General features: G+C 38.5%; 1 protein-coding gene across 1 annotated transcript; it reads right to left on the bottom strand.

The window, feature by feature from the left end:
• Nucleotides 1-2,874: 2,874 nt before the first annotated feature.
• Nucleotides 2,875-16,975, bottom strand: g2e3 (G2/M-phase specific E3 ubiquitin protein ligase). Its single transcript, XM_082515703.1, has 17 exons — nt 16,804-16,975; nt 15,212-15,286; nt 14,781-14,878; nt 14,252-14,353; nt 13,452-13,576; nt 11,311-11,479; nt 10,390-10,496; nt 10,151-10,267; nt 8,984-9,108; nt 8,707-8,800; nt 8,464-8,634; nt 8,221-8,375; nt 7,940-8,124; nt 7,671-7,843; nt 6,505-6,544; nt 6,088-6,259; nt 2,875-5,896 (listed from the first exon to the last, which is right to left on the bottom strand). Exons 2-17 carry the CDS (start codon nt 15,267-15,269, stop codon nt 5,598-5,600), a joined length of 2,190 nt encoding a protein of 729 aa, XP_082371829.1. The 5' UTR covers nt 15,270-15,286; nt 16,804-16,975; the 3' UTR covers nt 2,875-5,597.
• Between the last annotated feature and the right edge of the window lie 893 nt (nt 16,976-17,868).

The following is a 17,868-nucleotide window of genomic DNA, read 5'->3' as shown; positions in this document are numbered from 1 at the left end:
AGAGCGAAGTGCTCTAATAGGGTGATATGGTACTACAAGGTCATTAAGATATGATGGGGCCTGATTATTTAAGACCTTGTATGTGAGGAGCAGGATTTTGAATTCAATTCTGGATTTAACAGGAAGCCAATGAAGGGAAGCCAAAACAGGAGAAATATGCTCTCTCTTTCTAGTCCCTTAAGCATCTATAGTAGCAATATCAATCCATATAGCACTAATAGTGAACATTCTTCTCCAGGGGCAGATCTAGAGAAATTTTCTTAGGCTGGTATGAGGGTGGCATGGAAATCGAATGTGGTAGCAAAATCAAAGGCTTTTACACACATGCAGGTGTTACATTCTGTAATATGCATTATATATCGTCAAAATACATCAAATGCAGTAAGTATACACATGGTTCATATAAATATACTCTATAACTTTCTTATTTTCTTTAGCCCATATAATTAAACATTTCAGTTATATAAAACATGCAAATTTGGATTTTATGTACTGTATAGCCTATATAGTAAATAAGTATGTAGTCCAATAAGTATAAAATCCAGAAAGCTACACAACATAGGGTGGTTCATTTAAAAACACAAGTCTAACTTAATTTCAAGACTCAAGACTCAAGAAGTTTATTGTCATTTCGTATGGTGTTACTCAGCCTGAAATGAAATACTGTTTCTCACCTGCCTCTACAGCCTCTACAAGAATAAATACAGTTTTAAAAAAATAAATACAGTTTAAAAAGAATAAGTTTTTTAAAAAAGCAACAAAAAAGGCATAAATAGCATGAAAGCATGATTTCAAACTCTTTTTTGTATTAAAAATAACCAAATCGTTACATGCTTAAACTTACACAAAATGAGTGAAATCTGCACTGTCATGAACACATTTTTCACCAACAGCTCAAAAACTATTAAAGATGTGAGTGAGTGAATGGAATAACTGCTATATTAAATAGTTTAAAAGTAATGTTTGAAAAGCGCATGCCAACTGAAAGTGTAAAGAAAAATAACCTTAAATAAATACCGCATTCTTAATGGATTTTAATTTAGTACAAGCAATCACTGCCAGTATGATTGTTTGTGTTATTATGTAATCTGTGTGTTAATGTGTTTTATCATCTGTTACAGGTTTCTTATTCATTTTCAGTTATATTAAATACATAAATTAAAAAACACAGTGAAACAATAAAACTGGTGTTTCTGACATTATTCATCTTTGCTGAGGGTCCACATAACCGGACTGGACCACAGTCCATCTCTTATTGCCCACTTTTTCATGCCAATCTTTGTTACAGTCTCCATTTATATTTCCCCCCCTTCCCTGACCAACATAAAATGAAAACCTCATATGAACAATTTAAAAGTCTGCTAAAATATATTCAGACATCATTTCCGAAGACCAATGTGTGGATCCAAAATATTCCAGTTGTGTTGATAGTCTGGGACAAAAACCCTTGTCCAAGGGTTTCAAGGGTACACTAAACAGTCTTTCAGTGCTCCCCTGTTTTCTTGAAATCTCTTGTCTGAACTCTTCATTCAAACAGTTCAAACTAGATCTTTTGTTGAGAGACAGTTTCCATCCAGTTCCATCACAATTTTTTGTAAAACCTCAAATGTGTACTTAGGCTTTGTGGGGTAGCTCAAGACCAATGAGTAAATGAGGCTAAATAAAATGGCGAATGCATTTGCAATGTTATGTGGTCATGAAGCACTTTAACACCTTCATGATTCTTCCAACATCTTTAAGGTCATCTGTAGGTTCTGCCCCTTCCTTATTAATGGTGAAGATTCCCAGGGTTACCCACATAGTAAGCAGGTCTGGCCCAGATCTGGTATTAAACCGGCACTGCTGGCTGACTCTTGGCATGATAAGACGTATGTCATCCAGATATAGGCCAGGCCTGGCATAGATAGCACTCTTTATGTGATGGCATGCCATATCTGGACTGATTGTGGTTTGGTCCATCTGGCCCAAACTCATAGAAAACGGGTATGACCCGGATCTGGCACCAAGCTGGCACTTCTGACTGACTGGTGTCATGGCAGGGTGTATGTCAACCAGATGTGGGCCAGGTCTGGCAATGATGGCACTATTTATGTTCCTATTTTCTTTAGAAGACCCAAATGCCATGTTTCAATACTATACTCCTATGGTAGCCAGCGTTTCAAATGCAGGTTTGACAGGTTTGTGAGTGTACACTTTATCCGAAACCTAGTGAGGGTTTACTCATGTTCAACACTGGGTGGCTGTAGCTCAGGAGGTAGAGCAGGGCATCTACTGATTGGAAGGTTAGTGGTTTGACCCCTCTCTCCTCTAGTCAGCGTGTGGAGACTTCAAATGTAGTTAGGAAGCACTCAGTTTAGAAAAAGTGTGTGAATGTGGCATGTTGTATAGAGCACTTTGAGTAATATGTGAGGGTAGAGAAGTGCTATATGAGAATCAGTCCATTCACTGTCTGAACAGAGTTTTGTCATGGTATTTTTGCACTATTATGTATGTTCCAGCACATGTTGTTATTACATGGCTTGATTAAGGACATCTGGGGCCAGAGCTGAAACTGTTCTGGGCCAGCACAGGGCCAGCAGTGTGTCTGCAACTGGCCTTGTGCTGGCCCATGTGTGGGCCACCTCTGGCAAACCAGATCTGGGCCACCAAAGGGCCGTCATTCTTCGCGGTAGGTGGGCCATGTGTAAGCATATTGTGTGGGCCAGATCCGGGCCATACCAATTTTTCTTTGTGGGTATCTGCCACATTACCTCCTGGTGGAGATTCATTACATATCAAACTCAGGACCTGGTGTGGGTCTGACCGCCATCACAGTATTTATTTGCAGACTGGTGAAAGAGTATATGAGTTGAAAAGTTTCATGGAGACTGCAGATTTAGTCACCTTTGTTCACTCGTGTCCGGTTTATTTAAGAAGGCCCTGGTCATACAAGTAGATGTAAGAATGATACACAAGTGCCATTTCTTTTCACCTTGTAATGCTTTTAAACCCTTAAAACCGTATTCCAAAACACGATGCTGTGGGCAGCAATCAGCACTTCAATCAAAATAAACACCCTGAATGATTGCATATGAAAGCAGTTAAAAAATACCTGAAATTTCTAAAACTAACAATAATTCAAAAACTAATATTACTAGTCCAAAACTGCCTTAGAATATTACTGTTGTTCATGCTATGGAAGAATGGCTGCCTAACACCAGTTTAAACTTCAAATGACATTAGCAGCATAAGGACCCAGTTTGAATTTACAGACACAAAAATACGATATCATCAGAATGAATCAACAACAGTTTTTTGAACTCTACAAACAGAAACTGCAGTTTGCCCTCAGCATGACAAACATTTGCCTATACACAAACACTTAAACCAAATGAAATTAACACATTTTACACATCTAAACTATAGCTTACATATTTATGAACTGCCTTGATAAACGAGCAAGTCTTAATCTAACTGTGCGCTGCTTCACCCTCCACAGCAAGTGGAAAACCAAATTTGCTATAAGGACGGCACAATTTATTTCATCACAAAATGCACTGCTGTTGTTGGGTTCGTTTTGAGAAAAACCCAATGTGTTAAGAAGTTGAAGTAAAAAAAAAAATAAAAAAATGCTGCCCTATCACAAAGAGCACCACAACCAGACAGTAAATGCTTTTTATTATGTGTGATAAACAGGACACTAAGGTAAAAAGTTGCAGGAAAGCCACAGTTCTCCTTATTTGGCAAAGCTCCAGCTAACATTTCTTCTTCTGCAGCTTTCTGGGCATCTTATTTAAATGAAAATTAGCTTTTTTTGAAGCTATAGGCCAAAATTATGAATGAAATTGAAATGACAATGTAGTTTCAATTTAATGAGCGTAAAAGTTTGTACATTTCTACTTTCTTCTACAAGTCCTGTTGTAAAGTTACAGCAGTGCAAAATATGCCACTGACAAATGTATTCAGATTCTCATACAGAAATGAAATGTTAAGTGTTATGCTTGATCCTAATCTGCTGCCAACTCTGTTTACATTGCTAGCTTAATAGCTGACACAACACAGAAAAAAAAATCTGTTTATCACTGAGAATATTAAATCAGTAAAGTTAATTTCACTTCCGAAACATCATTTAATGTCAACACATAGACCCCTTGTTTGTTTACATTTGGATAAAATATAATGATTACAGAGTTTTTTTTTTTTTATCTTTATATCTGCAAATATGAACAAAGTACAAGGAAAGCAAGGACAGCTCGTTAAAAGAGGTTTTTGAAAAATATGTACAGTAAAGTATGACTGAACTAAAAGTCAAGGTTACAAAATCAGCACCGTATCACAAAAGATGTTGAGATTACATAACAGAAAGTGACGACGGTTGAAGACCTTTTAATGCTAAATGGATTCCAAGGACAATTCCAGGATGAGGGGCTACGTTTTGGCCATCAATGTTTTCTGTCTCTAAAATGCCCCCCTCCCCCCCCAAAAAAATCTCCCCACACTTCCAAACCCAGAAAAACAACACATGAGGCAGGATTAATCATTAGGCAACTACAAACAATATGTACAAAATCCTCAATCACCATAAGCATAAATGTATTTAAGATATACTGGGATACAATCAAAAGAGAGACAAGCTCTATGGAGAGACAAGCATTAAAAATGAACTGAAGCCTATTTGGTCAAATGTGTTATTGTAAAAGAAACATAGATAAAAACAAACAAACAACAACAATAATGCACCACTCTCATGACTCAGAATGTGTTTGCAAGGTTGTAATAACAGAGATACGATAGTAGCTTCACTTCAGGTAACTACAGCCTTCAAGAAGTGTTTTAATATTGAAGTCTAGCTTTTTCGAAAGGACAAAATTTCAATGTACCCAAACACCCGTCGCTGACAGCTTCAAGTCAGGACTGATCCACGGATGCTGCCGTCAAGATCAAACTATTTGTGAGGCGTTTAACAGCTTGGATCCTCAGCAGGAACCTTTGAGCTTGGAGCAGAGCGCTACAAGAAGGAAAGGGTTTGTGGTTCAATTCATATTCCGTGCTTGTTTAAGCAGTTAAGTAAATAGATAAAAGGATGGATATTTGCATCTAGATTTACATCTTCAAAAGAACATACAGAACATTCTTTCTTCTTATCAGCCAACTCCAAGAAGCCTATTGACAGGAATCGCCTAGTGCTTGTGAGTTTGCACTCTTCCGAGCTTGTGAAGGCATGCTGCGCTAGCATTCTACTAAAGAATATTATACATATGTCAGAAAAAAGAAGAGTATTACGTAACACTGTCGGTCCTCTAGGTATACAACACCAGCTAACTCAGTATAAATGATATAGAAAACACTAAGGTCTACACATTAATACCGTGTCATGGTATCTGTAAACAATACCACTCAACCAGCTACGATACTGAAAGTTTTTCTTGCTGAAGCAAATAGTGATTTCTTTAACAAAACATCAAAAAACCTTGTTCATTATGTTTTAAATGCGTACATTGCCCAAATTTCTCTCTGTCAATCACAAAGAAACCCCTTGGAAAAAAACAAAAAAACAATCAGAGTTTATCTTCAAACACAGATCCCAAACCAGACCAGAGCCAACCCCACCTACTTCTTTAACCATCTGAGGGGAGAAGGTGCACATGGTGGCTGATGGCCTGCTCCATGGAGCTTTTAAAAGCCTGGTAGGAGGAAGTGATGGGTAGGAGGAGGTGTTTGGACTCAGGCTCACTCTGAGGGAAGAGTCCCTCATCCCTCCAGTCCACACCTCTCCCTTCTTTGAATCCTAATGGGGAGGGTGTGAGAGGATGGAGGAAGGAGATGGAGGGAGAAGAGACGGCACTGACAGCTTGTTGCTTGGCACTTCCTGTGGCAAAGCGAAGGAGGTCCTGAAGGGAGATGGAGCTCCTTCCAACTGAGGAAAAACAGAAAGGGAGTATAAACATTTTAGAGCATAAATATTATCATCATCATTTCTGTGGGACACTTTGGGAAAACGTATCAACACATAAAACAGAGAGTTAGAAAAGGACCCACTACCACTTTTATCCATCCTAATGCAATATTTTTTATTTATAATAATAAAAAATAGGATTAACATTTCACCTTCACACTCAAGCAGGAAGTGCCTCCAGAAGGTGACAACGGGCGTCTCTCGTTTCAATTTTTCCTCCTGCTCAGAGAAGTTGATGGTGAAGAGCTGACCAATCTTCTGAGCTGTGAGATGATCACCAGCTTCGCAGAAAACTCCACAGAAGACAGATGGGAAGAGCTGAACCTGATCATAGTACAATGTAATTAGAGTTTTTAGCTTCACTTTTCTTCATTTCAACTTCTGAATACTTTATCTTGATGTTTAATAACATTAATTGCTGCTTTTTATATTAATCAGTCCAGTTTAAGTCACTTAGTCTTTGTTTTCCCATCAAATATTCCCATTTGTGTTAACAGGGTTACAAACAGCTCTGAGACATTTTTGAACTGATTTAGAAAAGGGTAAATTTCTTTTCAAACTTCAGTCACCTGATCAAAGACACCCAAAGTCTGTAGACCTTCCCGAAACCTGAGGATGAAAATAAGCAAAGTAAACACTGAAAATACAAGAAAGACCAAGGAAAACAGGAGAGTTATCACCACAATCATTACAATGGAAAAAGCATATCTTAAAAAATACAAAATAAGACACCTAAAGAAGATCAGCAGGTGCTGTTATAAGGAAGTGTTGTTTAATTTGGTTTCTTTTACTATTAGGACTACAATTAGTAACTAGGATGCACCAATCCAGGCTTTTCCCGTTCTAATATGCTACGATGTCTTGGTTTTATGCATCTGCTGATACCAAGTACTGATCTCATAACTGTGTTAAATTAATAACTGGATTTTCCACTGTGAGGATGAGACTAGTAATCTTTGTGTGTACGGCAACATCAGTTTCCACTTAAGCATTGCTTCCCCAACTCATTTAGTATTTATTCATAAAATAACAAATGACTAAGATCAATAACACTCAGGACCTTCTTGCCTGTGAGTAAAAGTGCGAACTATTGCACCACCATCTGCCCAGAGTTGTATGTAACAAAGTTTAATATATAAATGGAAAATAATATTTGTGTGTTACTGTAGAGATGGATGGATTAGGATTCTCCTTAATGAGAGTAGGTCTGATTGAGGTCACATTCAAAGAATAGGTTTAATTACATTTAATGACTTAAAGCAGTACACCTCTGATGACCATAGTGGTAATATTTTTGTAAATTAGAAAAGGAGAATTATATTTTGACAAGCTTTTGTTGTTTTCTTTGTTTTCTTTATTTATATTCAGTGATGGAGTTTTAGCTGTCCATAAAGAAAACCGGGGTCATTTTATACTCTGCGTCTTATATTCAGAACAACGGTCTAAATAACATAAGCACCAGTTCAAGCCACAGCAGCCCTTTCTCCTCTAGGATAAAGCACACGGGGTCCTGGCATGCTTACGCTGACTTTGCTGGAGAATTACCTTCACTTTTCTTACACGGGAGCGATTAAACATCACACGGGCCATGCACTAGGGTGCTGCTATAACTATTTAAGACTGATTTCATACACATTTATGGGCACCTCTATTAGGTGACATTCAGAAAAGATCAGGACTGCAGTGCATGCAGGAAAACAGCCATCTACTGTACTTCCATGTTTATTTATCTTACCTCTGCAGTGGCAGCTGCATCCTGGTGATTATGGTGAAGCTCACCAAATCCTCCACCAGAGCCTCTCTCTCCTTCAGGCTGCTGATTGGTCGATTACAGCCAGCTAGTTCCAGGTACTCCCAGCTGACTGCCATGACTTCTTTTAGCTCTTCTAAAGACTCTGCCTCTGTGATCTGAAATGATTCGATCTCTATTTTAAAACTACCTATAATTTTATTTTATACGTTTTTAGCCACTGTGCCTTCCATGAAAGTTTGTCTTGTTCTTACCCTGGTGACCTGGTGGGTGAAGTGTGTGTCAGGGGTCATATGTGTGACATTGAGGGGACGGTTGGCTGGGTAGTTGAATAGACACTGATAGAGAGCACGCGAGAAGAAGCCAACAGGTGGACCACCATGGACCAGAGAGAGGGCCAGCAGGCAGCCGACATCAAAATAAAGGTCCTCACGCAGAGCTGAATAACATACACAGTCAGTGTCTTTGTTCAAATTTTTCATTTACATACAACTGCATAATGGCATTATAACACAAAAATAAGCTTTGGAAGTACCCTCTGAGTCCAGCGCCAAGTTTTTGGATCCATCTGGGCCCTCGAACACTACACACTCCTGTATCTGCTGCATCAGCAGCTTCAGGAAGTACTCCTTGGCTGTGTCACTGTCCCAGAGGTTGTTGGGAAGGGGAGTCTGATCTATGTCTTTGAACCTGGACAAATAACATCCCACAGTAAAGAAGACAAATAGCAAAAAGTCTAAACAACAAGCACAACTCAGGAAAGCTTTTCGCCACTGACCTGACAGACAGGGTTTGTGTGGGGTCAAAATCAGCCCTCCTGACTAAGTCGAGACCAGCTGACAGAGCCTGGTCCCCGATCACCTCCACCTGGACACTTGGGGGATGAAGCTGAGGGACCAAAGACTGCAGGAGCTCTTCAGGCGATCCAGATCTTTCGGGTAAAGATGGTCTAAGAGACAGAGAGTGACAATTAAGAACAAATCCTGCATCCTCGATGAGGTACTGGCAGGTTAACTTGTACCTTTTACAGCTGATGGAGGAGTGAACTGAAGGCCTGTGGCGTTTGGACAGCAGACTTCTCCTCGGACCTCCCTGAGGAGACCTAACAAGGGAGGCTGGAGAACAAGGTAACACGGTTCAGAGTGTTTAGTCATCTCTCCATCAATTTATAAAGCAAAGAGGAGGCAGAGCTGAGTGACATGTTGTCTCAGACGTTGTCAAATATGAAAAAAAATGGAAAAGGTAGGATTAGCCAGTGTTTTACAAACATGGAACCAGCCATCATTAACCACCCATACCTTTCCCATCTGTCGCTTGTGTGCAGTCAGTGCAGGCCCAGTCTTTAGTGTCCAACTTTAGTCCCGAACATTTCCTGTGAGTCCCTCTAGAGCCACACAGTCGGCAGCGGATCACCTCAAACCATCTGAGAAACACAAAAACAGAATTATAAAGTGATTCCCATAATATTTCCTAATCTCTAGATGACGAAAGCCAGAGAAATATCACTAATGATTATGCTTCACACAGCTGAGGAAACTAAGATCTGCTCCGCTGAGACAACAGCACTGAATTTTTTTATTCCACTCATTTTATTGCTACACTTTGCCAGTCTTGATGCCTTACATAATGTAAAGCACAGCATTAGCACACAAACAGCTGCCCCTGTGCTAATGTGGTTCTGTTGTTTAAAGGATTTTAAGTTTTTTTTTTAACAGTAACTAATGTCTTTATTTGATAAACAGCAGTTATAAATATAGATCCTTAGACGCAACTTTACTTCTTGACTATTTTTCCTGTTGGCTCTAAACAATTTTACAACATTTTTAATGTTCTATAAGAAATAACGTATGACCTTAAAACAAATACTTTTTTGTACTTAGTTTTTATTCTTTTCTTGTTTCTTAATCTCAGACTGTTAAACACCACTTAAAGGAGCAAATCTGAAACTGTCTCCAATAAGTCTGAACATTAATTGAATGGAAAAACTATTGAAATCTGATGGATTTCAATAGTTTCTCCACTTATGTACTGATATTAACCTTAAGAAACTCTGCTAACTTAAGAGTCTGTATTTCTTTAATTCAAATAGGCCAAACTTTATTAATGTAATAACGCTTGCTGAACAGTGACATTCATAGACACCTCACCCTCATCTACCGGAACTTCAACACTATACAGTCCATTACATACAGTCCATTCATATTGCTATTCCTTTTGCACATTATTCAAACTGCTGACCGCTGTATATTTGACATATATGTATAAACACACACACACACACACACACACACACACACACACACACACACACACACACACACACACACACATGCATATATATTTGGAATACATATTAGTAATGTGCATACATTACTAATATACAGAAAATGTTGTTTTTACAAGCATCCTTAGATACGAAAGATACAAATCTGTAAACTAATGAAAGAAAAATATAAATGCCATACCCGCTCTTGGCAGAGTGTGTACAACCATTGTTGCAGAGGCAGGTGAGAGCGTCACAGCGTTTGTAAACCTCCAACAGTTCTGCATATGCATTTGCCTCCAACTCCCACGAGGCATCTCTGCAGGAAGCCCAGACAAAGGGTTCAGGTGGGGGGGCAAAAAACAAAAACAAACCAAAGCAAATAACAGTTTTTCCTGGACAAACAAGTGCTGAAACGCTGCAGATATAATTTAAGGTTACCTCTCTGGGATGTATATTCCCATTCTGAGCATTTCCTCCTGGAAGTTTTCCTTGTTGTTACACAGGGTACATCTAAAGAAGAACAGGCCTGCACTGTGGGCCTGACGCTAACACACAGACACACGCCAATAAAAATACACAGAAATACAAAAAGTTACACATGCATTGTACTTTTTATATACAGTGGTCCCTTGCTATAACGCGGTTCACCTTTCGGGGCCTTGCTGTTTCGCAGATTTTTTTTGAGCAATTTTCCATACAGCGCATTGTGTTCTGCATCCTGATTGGCTGTAGAACATTGTCAATCAATCTTGTGCAGTGTCTCCTGTACAGTACAGAATGCATTCAGCTTGTCAAATTTACACGTCGACGAAACATTTTACACTGTCCAAGGCAGCCGCGGGTGCCTTTGGTTTCATTCTATAATACTGGACTTATTTTTCTACGAAGGTTTGAACTTTGAGAGTGTTTAAACAAAAGATACAAGTATGAAAATGTTCATGCCTGTCTGAGAAAAATGTATAAAGCGTGTAGTGAGGGATTTTACAGCCTTAAAACATCTATAATAATTGTAAAAAATTAAGTTTGCTACTTCGTGGATTTCACATTTTTGGAATGTAACTCCCACAATAAACAAGGGACCACTGTAATATGGAGTGTAAAAAATGAATTTAATCTTCTCAAACTGAATGGACACAGTTTGGTGGTAGAACTGCAGATAATCAATTCAGCAGAGTCCAGTATGCAGGACAGCCATATAAACCATTAAAAAAAATGCAGGACCACATATTCAGGGAATATTTCAAAACATTCAGCTCCCATGAAAGCAAAGTCGAGCTGCATTTCCTGTAAACCTTTCTAAATAGTACTAAATAGCCAACCCAACATATAAAATCAGGGCTCTCTGCACACTCATGGTACCTGCACACAGTCTCTGTGGAACCAGCTGGTATGGCAGGATGGACACTTGAGGATGGAGTAAGACAAAACGGGATCAATAGAGTCCAGACAGATGGAGCAGGATCGAGGCAGACTGATGTCTAACCCAGTACACAGAGACTGGGAGGGACTATGATCTGGACAGTAAGATCTGGACACACAGACAGAGGGGCAGTTACTATCTTTTATATTTACAGTATTATAGTTTAGCAGTTTTATGCAGCTGCAGCTTGGAAGAGTTTTGCAATTTCTCTGCAATTTGGTGCATATACTTTTTAATAGGAACCAACACTATTGAAGCTGAACTTTGACAGCATTTTACAGCAGTTTATTTAAGTTTTAAGAATTTAAGTTTTAAATTCTATGATAGTTTGGACATTTTTGTAATTCAGTTTTCAGTAGAATTAGATTCTTTTTGTGGCAGAAACAGTTTTTTATGGGTTCACAAAGAAGAGGTACATCTACTTCTTAATTTTTTCTTTACAGATACATCACTCCCAAAGTACTTGGTGATAAATGAATAACAGTTTCACCTGCCTCTCTGACAGACTCCACTCTTAAATCACATCTGTGGATCTGCTGCAGCAACAGAGTAAGGATTACCACTTCTAGATGCAGACTGAGATGGTGTAGCTGGAGTAGGTCTAACCATAGAACTGATGAGGCAACAAAGTAATAGGCCAAGAAAATAAATGGTGTGTTCTCCAAAGAAAGATCCACGATGTACTATCAGCTTCAAAGAAATAATAGCACAGGAGGAGACCCACCGAGAGCTGAAACTAAGCAATACTGGAAGAACATTTTGGAGAAAGAGCCAAGTGCCTGGTGGAACTCAGAGCAGACCATAGCTTTCTAGAACAAGAGCCAGTCAACAGCCAGTCAAAGACAGACATCCAACAATGAGTCTCTGGAATGAAGAGCTGTACACCATGAAGACCTGACACGAGCCATGCCTACTGGCTGAAGAAGCTAAATGCACTCCATGACCACCTTGCAACAAAAATAAATGGGCTGCTAACAGCAAATACTCATTCATCCAGCCTCTCCACATCATGACATGATGAGTAGGCACTGGAAATAACACCAGAAGACATTCCCAGTGTGGTCAAATGGTTTCATAGAGGCGAGGTGATTCGAACTAAAGGGATGGAGCCACCAGAAGTCAGACTAAAAGATATACTGGACAACCAAAGTACCTAGGTGTCCCACAGGGTAAAGGAAAAATGATAAAGATGCCTGAATGTCAACAAGTCAAATACCTTCAGAAGGTAAGACAGGTGCTCATTGAGGCTCTGTGAGCAATGGAAAGAGGAAGGGCAGAGATTAGTGAGTGTCAGACCCACAATCTAAGAAGATGACCCCCGAAGATGAGCTGAGATCAGTAATCAGGAGCATTAAATGGCCTAAATGACCTGTATTTATATAGCGCTTTACTAGTCCCTATGGACCCCAAAGCGCTTTACATTTCCAGTCATCCACCCATTCACACACACATTCACACACTGGTGATGGCAAGCTACATTGCACTGACAGAGGCGAGGCTGCCGGACACTGGCGCCACCGGGCCCTCTGACCACCACCATTAGCAGCTATAACCCCAAAACTGGAAGAGTGGCTCCTGCAGATTCCCAGCACAACATCAGATGATTCTGTCCAGAAGAGAGCAGTCCTACAAAAAGCTAAGTTACTGCCCAGAACCCTATATGTACCTTAGCACACAAAGTAACTTGCTTTTGGTCAGTTGTTTCTTTGCTGTAACAATGTTTGTTGGCAATAAATTTTATACCACTGGAAAGTCTGTTTATTTTCTCTTAAATGTTGCCACATTTGTAAGCAAAATGCATTTGTGGATTAAGCAGTAGAGATGAGAATGTGGGTTGCATCCATGACAAATCTTAGTATGTTGCCCTAGTACGTTTGTCATACTAGGGCGACATAGAAAGAAACTAACACCCATGCATGTAAAGCCTATGTGTGGCAAACACTGAAAAATCAGCTTGTGTATATCTTTTATGACTACCGTTTGGCCACAGCAGGAGTATTTCATGTTAGCAAACAGTGCTTTATGCCTTTAACCAACCTACAAATACAATTAAAGAATTTAATGTGTTGTCAGCACTCACGGGAAGAGTCCAGTGAACTGGGAGACAAACATTTGCTTCCTTCCACAGGGGAAGTGAACCATCTTCCTACAGCTCCTGACATTACAGCCGACACATGCTCCCTTCTTCTTACAGCCAAAACATGTCTGAGACACATATACAGCACACAAGGAAACAGTAAATACAAACAGGCCCGCACACTTCAATCACAAATCACACCTAGAGGATTTGCTGTTGACCAAATGTAGAAGGGTGTTGGGATCTTATTTGTTGTATTTGCTCTACAGTATCTCACAAAAGTGAGCACACCCCTCACTTTTTAAGAAATATTTTATTATAATTTTTCAAGGGACAACACTGAAGATATGACACTTTGATATAATATAACAGTATAAATTTGATGTCTAAACTGCTGGCAACAAAGACGAGTACGCCCTTAAATGAAAATGTCCAAATTGTGTCCAACGTGTCAATATTTTTTGTGGCCACCATTTTTTCCCCTGTGCCGGCAGCCCCAAACCGTGACATTCCCACCACCATGCTTGACTGTAGGCAAGACACATCTGTCTTTGTGCTCCTCACCTGGTTGCCACCACACATGCTTAATATCATCTGAACCAAATAAGTTCATCTTGGTCTCATCACACCACAGGACGTAATTCCAGTAGTCCATGTCTTTAGTCTGCTTGTCTTTAGCAAACTGTTTGTGGGCTTTCTTGTGCCATGCAGACCCATTGTATGCAGTGTGAGGGGTGTACTCACTTTTGTGAGATACTGTAGAGCTCTTAATATATGCAAGGTAATAATATTGAACTGCTCACCAGTCGAGCTGACCGGCGGGCCTCCTGTTTGATGTCCTCCACCAGGAAACCGAAGATGCCTTCGTCTTCCTCTCCTCGCTGATAAACTCCACAAGATGTTAGCTGAGACAAACACATGCTTACAATATTATTAAGACACACTCTTAACAAACAGACCCTTTTAAAGCATTTTTAATCTAAGAAAATACATCATTGTCACTTTATTTGTGGGACAGAAAAATACAAACCATGAGCCCTCTTGTTCTGTGGTGACTGTGCTCCCTCCTCTAATATTTACCACCAAATAAATTCACTTAAATCATAATGAGGTCATAGAATAAATCATTTCCTTCTTTGTTTGCTTGTTTTATTTATTTATTTTTATATTCGATTGATTGTGACTTGGTTTGTACAAGTCTTTCAGAAAGAATATTTTTAATGCTATAACTGTTGGTCAGGCACTTGTAAAGCAAGTCTCAATAAAATATGCTTGAAGGCTGAAAAATACATATTCCTGTGAAAACAGAAATACTTGCAGGCGTTGTCTTACCAAGCAGAAGTAGTGGACAGAGAGTTTATGTTCTTTGAGTGTGACTTTCTCCCCAAACATGGCTGGGTCATCATCACTGCACCTACACAAAGCACAGCCTGCAGATACACACAAAATATGCAAACCTTCATTCAACTAAAAAAGCTTTCTCAAGGCCCCAAAAGACATCATCATAAACACTCATTAAGGTTTTAACGTATGTAAGGAGAAATGTGAAGATATAGCTTTAGTTGCTGATTTTCTTTTTTTAACAGTAAGAGCACTATATCTAAAACCACAGCGACAACACAACAGAGCTGAAAACTCAAGCCTAACACACAACACACAATGGCTGGAATTAGCAGTCAAAAGGTGGTTTAAATACACATTTGTCAACAAAAAAAACAGCAGCAGGAGATATTGACTTCCAACTGTGTGTGAAAGTCACTCACACTCCTCCTGGACACTGTTTGTGTGTGTCTCCTGCGACCTCCTTGCCTTTTTCTTCATGTTTGTGTGAATCAACCCTGCAGGAAAATGAAAGACCACATTTACTGAGCTTTTACAAACACTGTCATCACAACATGCTCACTACACAACGCAGTGGGTTATTGAACAAATGCTTCCAACCTGACCATATTCGACTTCCCTGAAAAGAATTCCAGGTTGACGATAAACTCCTAAGCTTTCCCATTTTTACTAGTTTTTTCATAAAAATGATTTGGAATGAATCTAGAGACATATTCTAGCCCCAAATACCTGTCACTGTACGGTCATTAAACTGAAAGTGAAGCTAAAGTTCAACATAAAATTTAGAGCTCAAATTTGTTTAAGCTCTAAGAGTAAGGCCTGCACCACTTGCACATATGCAGATATTTCAAGCAAAGTCATTATGATATTACAAAAATTACATTATATAACAAGAACAATTTGACTCATCACAAAATATATTTTTTTAATTAAACAAATAAGAGTAGAAAGTTAAAAGAAAACTCCCCCTCAGCGTAAACTTTAACAATAAAATACATTTAGAATGTCTGAGGATTGAAGAGACAACACTATTTATTTTAACGTAATGTATCCTTTAGCATTCATGGTGCCTTTACGGATGTAATAGCTTAAAAAACAAACAAGCCTCCTTTCAGGTGCTTTCGTGCTCTTTCTTTGTTACCTGGGAGGACATGCCTACAGTTGCTCCTACATTTCCAAAAAATATGTCACGTTTTTATTAGTCAGGCAAAAGGACTGTTTTATCCATTTCACTTCAGCAACCATCCTGGTGTCAACTCCAGGCAATTATTTAGGCAGAAACAATGCTCTTAAATTATTTAGGCAGCCTTTCAGATTAATCTGCATTTTTCATTTTTTATTCAGCCTGTTTGAAGCTTCTTTTTTTTTTTAATACATATGGTTAAAATACTAATTGAATTGAACAAGCGTATATTTTTTAGCAAAAATAATATTTTCTTTTGATTTTATTTACATTTTACAAAGAGGTCTCACTTTATTAGAAACAAAGTTGTATACCGGAAGTCACTGACGGCCTCTCATAAGGTTAATCGAGCCTGAAAGTCTTACAGTGATGTCTCGTTTTGTTTTGTTACACACACACACCGAAAAAAAAACAAAAACACATAATAATATCAGCTAAATAAAAATAAAAAAACAACAACAATAAAAAAGTAATCTTTATGCCTGGAAAGATTCTTCTTTTGATATTTCCTTAACTACAACTAATATTAGTATTTAACTATAAAAGCATTCAAATTATTTTCTGTGGCAGCTCTAAAAGCTTCCGTTGTGCTAAGATCGACAGCTCTCTCTGTTAGACCTACAGTCGACCAAATGTTCCTAACATGATGCCTAACATTGCGTTATAGCTACTCCATTATACTCCTATCTGTAAACATTTAGTCGGAAAAATACATTAAGTGCAAGAAGGAAGATAGGAGTTTGAACACGTTCAGCTGAGACGCTGACATCAAAGAAAGGCTCGGTTTCAAACGCAACCTAAACACTACAAAATGTTTCTCCGGTGACCTACTTTACATTCAGGGGCGAAGAGTGTTAGTTTGCGTCCATTTTCCTGTCGTTTTTTGAAGGCTTACTCCCAATGCTTTTGTTTATTTCCGACTAACACCGTCGAGTTTTTAAATTTCCCTCTTTCAAAACAAAAGAACCTTATTTCCGCTTCCGCCTCTTCTTCGTTTGCTTTAGAGGATTTTTCGCACTAGGTTCTCATTTGCCTACATGCGCGCCCCCTGATGGTTGGTGTTGATAATGCTCTCAATAATATTAAATATCTCAACAGATGGTGAAAAACTAAGATATGTGGAGGAAATAAATCCTGATTAAAAACAGTGTCTCCATAATATATACACAAACTACATTTTTAAGGTAGGTAAAGTTTTCAGAATTTTATTAAAATGAAACTTTGGTAATCATGATACACACTTGGTATTTCAAAATTAACATGAGTTAAAGGTTATGACTTTGACACAGGATCTCATTATTTGGACTTTTGAATAACAACAACAACAACAACAACAATAATAATAATAATAATAATAATAATATGGTTCTTAGCAGGCTTTAAAATTAGGTAAATGCAGCCTCAGATGAACTACAAAACATGACATAATACACAGTGTTATTATTTATTAATAAACACTAAGCAAATATGCAGAAACAGTTTGTGAAAAAGCAAGTAAGTTAATAAGATTCAGTAACTTAAGGAACCACCTCTGCCAGTAATAAGTCACTTGAAGGTTGAAGATTTTTTGTCCAATTTTCTCCCACATCACTTGTGGGGGAATTTTAGTCAACTTTTCTTTAAAAAAATGTTGCTTCAATTCATTGATGTTTACAGATATTCCTTTATGAATAGCTCTCTTAATAACTCACTACAGTATTTCAGTCTGGTTGATGTCTGGACTTTCACTGGCTGCAACACCGTGATATTTTTTTCTTTTTAGATTTGCTACTGTGCTTGGTCTAACTTTGCTACTGCATGATCCACTGAAAGGAAAGGTGTACACCCTTTTAAACTATACAATACCAGGAGCATCCAAAAAATAAATATCTCTAAAATGACCATTTCTGTTTTGGC

Source organism: Aulonocara stuartgranti (assembly GCF_965226115.1).
Source record: "Aulonocara stuartgranti genome assembly, chromosome: 19".
NCBI lineage: Eukaryota > Metazoa > Chordata > Actinopteri > Cichliformes > Cichlidae > Aulonocara > Aulonocara stuartgranti.
Note: the sequence above shows the minus strand (reverse complement) of the source record. Positions and strands in the feature narration are given on the sequence as shown.